This window comes from Penaeus monodon, chromosome 8 (assembly GCF_015228065.2).
Source record: "Penaeus monodon isolate SGIC_2016 chromosome 8, NSTDA_Pmon_1, whole genome shotgun sequence".
NCBI lineage: Eukaryota > Metazoa > Arthropoda > Malacostraca > Decapoda > Penaeidae > Penaeus > Penaeus monodon.
Window position 1 is genome coordinate 37517501 of NC_051393.1, and position 7500 is coordinate 37525000.

The following is a 7500-nucleotide window of genomic DNA, read 5'->3' on the forward strand; positions in this document are numbered from 1 at the left end:
ATGGCTGGAGCAGATTTTACTGTAAAAACTTTCTAGATGCAGTGCAAGCAAATGAAGCTGTGACTCAAGTTTCTCAGGCCCAAGAACAAGCTGAAGTTGAGGCCAATGAAGCTATAACTGAAGCTTCTCAGACCCAAGAACAAGCTGAAGTTGAGGCCAATGAAGCGATAACTGAAGCTTCTCAGGCTCAAGAACAAGCTGAAGTTGAGGCCAATGAAGCTATAACTGAAGCTTCTCAGGCTCAGGAACAAGCTGAAGTTGAAGCCAATGAAGCTGTAACTGAAGCTTCTCAGGCTCAAGAACAAGCTGAAGTTGAGGCCAATGAAGCGATAACTGAAGCTTCTCAGGCTCAAGAACAAGCTGAAGTCGAGGCCAATGAAGCTGTAACTGAAGCTTCTCGGCTCAAGAACAATCCGAAGATGAAGCCAATGAAGCTGTAACTGAAGTATCTCAGGCTCAAGAACAAGCTGAAGTTGAGGCCAATGAAGCGATAACTGAAGCTTCTCAGGCTCAAGAACAAGCTGAAGTTGAGGCCAATGAAGCTGTAACTGAAGCATCTCAGGCTCAAGAACAAGCTGAAGTTGAAGCCAATGAAGCTGTAACTGAAGCTTCTCAGGCTCAAGAACAAGCTGAAGTTGAGGCCAATGAAGCGATAACTGAAGCTTCTCAGGCTCAGGAACAAGCTGAAGTTGAGGCCAATGAAGCGATAACTGAAGCTTCTCAGGCTCAGGAACAAGCTGAAGTTGAGGCCAATGAAGCTGTAACTGAAGCTTCTCAGGCTCAGGAACAAGCTGAAGTTGAGGCCAATGAAGCTGTAACAGAAGCTTCTCAGGCTCAAGAACAAGCTGAAGTTGAGGCCAATGAAGCGATAACTGAAGCTTCTCAGGCTCAAGAACAAGCTGAAGTTGAAGCCAATGAAGCTGTAACTGAAGCTTCTCAGGCTCAAGAACAAGCTGAAGTTGAAGCCAATGAAGCTGTAACTGAAGCTTCTCAGGCTCAGGAACAAGCTGAAGTTGAGGCCAATGAAGCGATAACTGAAGCTTCTCAGGCTCAAGAACAAGCTGAAGTTGAGGCCAATGAAGCTGTAACTGAAGCTTCTCAGGCTCAAGAACAAGCTGAAGTTGAAGCCAATGAAGCTGTAACTGAAGCTTCTCAGGCTCAAGAACAAGCTGAAGTTGAGGCCAATGAAGCTGTAACTGAAGCTTCTCAGGCTCAAGAACAAGCTGAAGTTGAAGCCAATGAAGCTGTAACTGAAGCTTCTCAGGCTCAAGAACAAGCTGAAGTTGAGGCCAATGAAGCTGTAACTGAAGCTTCTCAGGCTCAAGAACAAGCTGAAGTTGAAGCCAATGAAGCTGTAACTGAAGCTTCTCAGGCTCAAGAACAAGCTGAAGTTGAAGCCAATGAAGCTGTAACTGAAGCTTCTCAGGCTCAGGAACAAGCTGAAGTTGAGGCCAATGAAGCTGTAACTGAAGCTTCTCAGGCTCAAGAACAAGCTGAAGTTGAGGCCAATGAAGCTGTAACTGAAGCTTCTCAGGCTCAAGAACAAGCTGAAGTCGAGGCCAATGAAGCTGTAACTGAAGCTTCTCAGGCTCAAGAACAAGCTGAAGTTGAGGCCAATGAAGCGGTAACTGAAGCTTCTCAGGCTCAGGAACAAGCTGAAGTTGAGGCCAATGAAGCGATAACTGAAGCTTCTCAGGCTCAAGAACAAGCTGAAGTTGAGGCAAATGAAGCGATAACTGAAGCTTCTCAGGCTCAAGAACAAGCTGAAGTTGAGGCCAATGAAGCTGTAACTGAAGCTTCTCAGGCTCAGGAACAAGCTGAAGCTTCTCAAGATGAAATTACTTCAGGCTTATCCCGCAGTGATCTGGTGTCCGAAAATCCTGCAGATGCTTCTGTTGGACAAGAAGCAAGTGAAGGAACACCAATTGTGGAAGTGATTACAGAAGCATCTCAAGCTGAAGAGCCAGAAGAAATCATAGAAGCCAATGAAAGTGAACAGACAGCTGAACAGATTCCAGAAAATATAGTGTCTTCCCAAACAGAAGAGAAACCAGAGGCAAAGCCTGAAGTTGTTCCTGAAGCCTCTGAGAGTGAACAAGTAACCGAATTGCTTCCAGAGAGTGCGGTTGTGCCTGAAGCTTCTGTTGCTGAACAAGAAACAACTCCAGATGTTATTCCAGAGGGGTCTCAGGCAGCAGAGGAAGTACCAGGTGCTCCAGAAAGTGAGGTAGCTCCTGAAGCGTCCACTGCAGTGAAAGAGAAGGAAACCACTCCTGAAGAAATTGTTACAGAAGCTTCTCAAGCTGAAGAGGGAACTAAACCTGAAGAGCCAATTGCACAGGCAATAGAAGCCGATACTGTGACTGAATCATTCTCAATGTTTGATGATGCTGGATCAATTCGTGTAAGTGTTAATGGCGATGCTTACCAAAACATCAATGATTTGTCTAAGCCACAAACTCAAGAAAATGGAACAGAGGAGGAAATTATTTCTGAACCTGTTGTCGATGCTAGTAATACCGATGATGATGAATATTGGAAGATGATGGCCAGGAACTCTTCATTACCACAGACTGAGGGAACTTCACCTGCATCAGGCTCAACAGAGGCTACTGCTACAGAAGCCATTGACAAGGAAATTGAGAAGGTTGCCGAAAAATATGGACTAAAACCAACCAAGACTACAACCCAAGCACAGAGCAACAAGTCACAAATACAGACCAACGCGCTGAGGAAGAAGAGGGGCTTTGTTAACACAGTTGCTGACTACGTTGCAAGCTTCTTTTAAATTATCAGCTCAGCCAATATATACTGCTATGTATGACAGGCAGTAAACCTTTTAGTTTTAATGTTATTTATATAATGTAATAATACTGGACAGGTGTGTTTATCAGAACACTTTAGAAATAATATTATATGTAAGTATATGACAAAAATTCGAGAGGAAAAAATATGGTGTATGGAACAAGGAAATTAAAATCTTACAAAGAATAACATAATTTCCTGGCAATTGTAAAGGATTTATATGTAGTTCACATATAAGATTTAGGGCATTTAAATGTTTAAAATGTTTCAGAAACAATAAATCCATCTATGCAAGTATATTACCTAAACTGCTTATTGTTGATAAGCTTTTACAACATGGTTATGCCTTAATCAAATAGGTAATACAGTCTGTCAAAAGATTATGCACTACTAAGTTATTCGTATGGTGGAAATGTGCTCTTTGCTTATGGTTCCATGATTTTTCACCCTTCAGGAAGATTTAACTATCCAGCACCTGCTTGACCGAACAAAGGCAAGACTGTCTGTCATGAGAGCAATGAGTGGAAGACGCATAAGGGCCAGACATAGAGTACTAAGATCATTCTACGTACATGCTGTCAGGCCCATTGTAGACTATGCCTCCCTCGCTCTGATTGGCATTAAGAGAAAATATAAAGACCGATTGGAGACAGTCCAAAATGAAGCCGCCAGGGTCATTCTGGGTGCCCCAAGGTGGGCGACGGTCCTCAACCTCCTAGTGGAGACAAACCTTCTCCCCTTGGCCTCACGAATTGATCTAACAGCAGCACAATTCTTATCAAAGGTCATCCAGGCTCCCAGGAACACAAGCCTAAGACACAAAATAGTCAGACGCCTAGAACAAGATAACGAGCTGTTTGCAAACAACTCCTGGCTGTCTCACACAGCCAGGGTGCTAATACGCCATCAGCCCAAAGAACCGCTACTGGCCAAGGGCATGGACTCCCCACACCCTGACTTTGTCGAAGCTCCGCCGTGGGCACAAACCTCGATAGAGTTCTCGGTCATGAGACTGGCAAGCAAAAAGAATGAATATTGTACGCCTAGCCTAAAGGCAGAAACCCAGAGGGTCATTGCAACCATCACCCCTCCGGGGAGCAGAACATATTACACGGATGGATCGGTCGATCCCTTGACCCACACTGCAGGCGCCGGCTTCGCAGCAAGGGATGCCACAATATCCATGAGGGTAACAGACAACGCCTCCTCGCAACAGGCAGAGGCAGTTGCTATCATGGGAGCACTGAGCCACGCGTCCGTGAGGGAAGGACACGTGGTCATACACACAGACTCCAAAGGAGCCGTCGACTGTCTTCAGCAGCGCTCACCCACTGACAACATCTACCTCCTGACAACCATCCGCACACTAGCACAGAGGATTCTTGCTCAGGGTAGAAGAATTATCATAAACTGGGTTCCCAGCCATATAGGGATCAGAGGCAATGAGCTTGCTGACAGATTAGCCGAAATCGGCCGGGGTATGCCCCCTAATCCCATGATAATACATCAGAGCCGAAAATTACTTAGGAGGAAGTGTACGGTGACGGCCAACTCCTTCCTCCTGCAGCTTCACAGAGAGGAAACGAGATATTCCCCCTCGGCCAGCTGGTACTCAGACGCCACAGGCTATGAACCACTGGCACGCTCTGAAATAAACAACAGAGGTACCTAAGTCATTCTGCACAGAATGCACCTAGGTTACCACTGTGCATGGCAGATTATACAAACCATAGAACGTGAAGAGAGGCGTTGCATGCATTGCGGCGAGCCGAACGCCACACTGGTACATTACTTGGAGAATTGCGTGCACACGCAATTCCTAAGACAAAGCCCACAGAACACAGCCGTCGTGCTGGTAAAGAGATTATGCGAGATGCTTACACCACGGCTACAGGAGCGCCTGCTGGCAATCCCACCGCCACGGTAAGCACCGAGTGTCAGACAAACAAATGAGACAGCCATAAAAAGCTGACACAGGCCGGGCCATAAGTGAAAGGCCCGGGCGAAGCCAGAACTTCGCAAATCTCAAGCAAGCAAGCAAGCAATGGAAATAAAGTGTATATGATTTCAGTATTTAACACACAACATGCCTATTTGTTATGCCGTCATTATCGCAAAGCTGGCAATGATTATTGTGTATGATTTGCTTTATGCCATTTTCCCCAATAATCTACCCGCCGTTCAAGAACTTTTAAGAATAAAATCTGCTACTGTGTCCACTGTCGGTCTCGAAGAGTAGTGTACTGTCGAGTAAGTGTATTCTTTCTTTGAAAACTGCGAAACAAAAGAAAGGTAATGCTTTTATATGATATGTAATAGAGCATATATATATATTTATATATGTAATCTATAATATATATGTCTATATATATATATATATATATATATATATATATATATATATATATATATATGTATATATATATATATATATATATATATATATATATATATATATATATATATATATATATATTTGCAAGTGACCTACATGAAGAATTATTTCCACTTTCTCTCTATATAACAAATGAAAAAAAAAAAGTAAATTAAATTTTTTTTTAAGTAGTGTGAAAAGTAATTAAGCGATGCTCACCCCATAAATTTCCCTGAAACTTTTAAATTTCAGAAATATGCATTTATTACAATAGGTAATGTTCAATTTTCGTTATTAGTACGGGAGCGGTTGCCTCAATTTTGACACTGGATATCGATAAAATACATCAATCTAAAATATTTCTTCTCTATGCATTATCTCCTCAAACGAATAATAACAGGGATAATTTCACAAATAAACTAGTAATCCTGCAGCTTCTAGCCAAGGCGAATGTTGGTGTATCCAGTGTCACGCGCCCTCAGCGGGGTGGGGGGAGGGGAGGGGGCTGCCAGTCACATGCCAATCTTTTTTGAAGGTGTGACTCGCAGACTAATCTAATTTGAGGAAACAATAAGTAGCCAATAAAAGTCAATAGTCATGGAAAATCGTGAGAGAGAGAGAGAGAGAAATTGAGAGAGAGAGATAGAGATAGAGATAGATAGATAGATAGATAGATAGATAGATAGAGAGAGAGAGAGAGAGAGTATGAGAGAGAAATTAAAATCAGTTTCGCTATGGATGCTGTTTGCGACGGGTGTGACTTCACCAACTACTGGGCAACAAAGCAATTTTGCGAGGAAAACTCTCGGGCCCTAGACCTAGAGGAAGGACGGTTCTTTCTTTCCGAGTTCAGTGCCCAAAATGCGAGAAACTGTGTAAATTAAGAGAGGAGAAACATTTGTGGCGCAGCCATACAAAAAGCAAAATCCCCAAAACTAAGAGAAAAGAAAATGTGGGTACAGTGTCTGTGACTATAACAGAAAGTTTTCCTTGATTGCATCCACTTCCCCGCCTGAAAATTAATACTGTTTGTAATTGTGTGGCTTGGAGAGTCTTTTTCACTCATCATTATGTGATATATAACTTGGAACTGAGTCTTGAAACCACAGTGAATTGGAGGAATTATTGTGCATTATCATTTGCACTGCCAACCTTCGACTGGCAGTGCCATTGTGGAAATCGACGAAAGTAAATTTGGTAAGAGCAAATATGGAAGTAGAAGGGCTTTGTTTTTTGCGGCATTGGACGTGTGAGCAAGATGTTCATTGTGTAACTAGATGAGCGATGAGATGCTGCTAATCCCCCTGATTAAGAAATACATTCTCCCGGGCAGCATCATAAGTGATGAGTGGGCGGCCTACAGGAAAGTCGCCGAATATGGTTATGTTCACAAGACTATAAATCAGAGTGAACATTTCTGGACCGCAACGATCCAGATATCCACATTCAAAAGACGGAAAGTCGTACATCTTGAGAAAAATTATCAGCATCTCGACAGTGAAGCCAAGGCCTGGTTGAAGTGGTGTCCCTAGGCCAGCACAGGCGGAGTCAGACCCCTCCCTCTGATAGCGAAGTGGATGACCCAGCCTTGTGAAAGAAGATTTTACGTGTGCAGTACTATTTCGCAAGTAGTACATTTATTGTTTTATGAACCATCAGCTGTGTCTCAGGTCATAGGGTGGATATATATACCCTGGAGATAACTACCACGGGTGTTGGCTAGCGTTTATGTTCCGCTAATGTTGCCAAAGACTTTCCTTTGACTCTGTCTTGTCATGAATATGAGGTGAAGAGTGTTATCCCAGGCAGGCGGCAGCCCCCTAAAAAGGGAGTAACAGGGGGCGAAGCCCCTCTGTTAGAAGAAATAAGTGAGAAAACCTGAAATGTGATATACACACGTAGCGGTTGTGTATTAAGTACTGGCTCTCGGCTAAATATAGCGCTTGTCTTCATGTAAGAAACTCGATACACATATTTTTCTGCTTGTTCTCGTTGTGTTTATTGATTTCATCCCTTATTTCAACACCAAAATCCAATCAAATTATAGGTGTTGAAATGGTGGTTTATAGTTGAAATGAAAGTTGAAAACATGCGAAGCACAACGGTATCAAACAGAAAAATGTGTTTCATACGTAATGGCCACCCAGACTTTTCTAAAAATTGACCTAGGTAACGCACAGTGGAACACTTCAGGAATTTTTAAGAACAAGAAGCTGAATCTTCTTTGTTATTGCCAGAGATTGCCAGACCTGACACCCTTGGCCAACACGAAGAAGCTGGCACTTCAACCCGGTCATCATTTGACACCCTTAGCTAACACG

The 7500-nt window shown here is 43.1% G+C and overlaps 1 protein-coding gene across 1 annotated transcript in view; it reads left to right on the forward strand.

Annotated features, from left to right (window-relative positions):
• The window catches only part of LOC119576331 (chromosome partition protein Smc-like), a gene marked incomplete at both ends in the record, with an annotated part of 18557 nt that extends 15284 nt beyond the window's left edge, over positions 1–3273 (forward strand). The window contains 1 exon segment of the mRNA XM_037923961.1: positions 509–3273. Within this exon segment, the coding sequence (XP_037779889.1) occupies positions 509–2788 (2280 nt within the window).
• Between the last annotated feature and the right edge of the window lie 4227 nt (positions 3274–7500).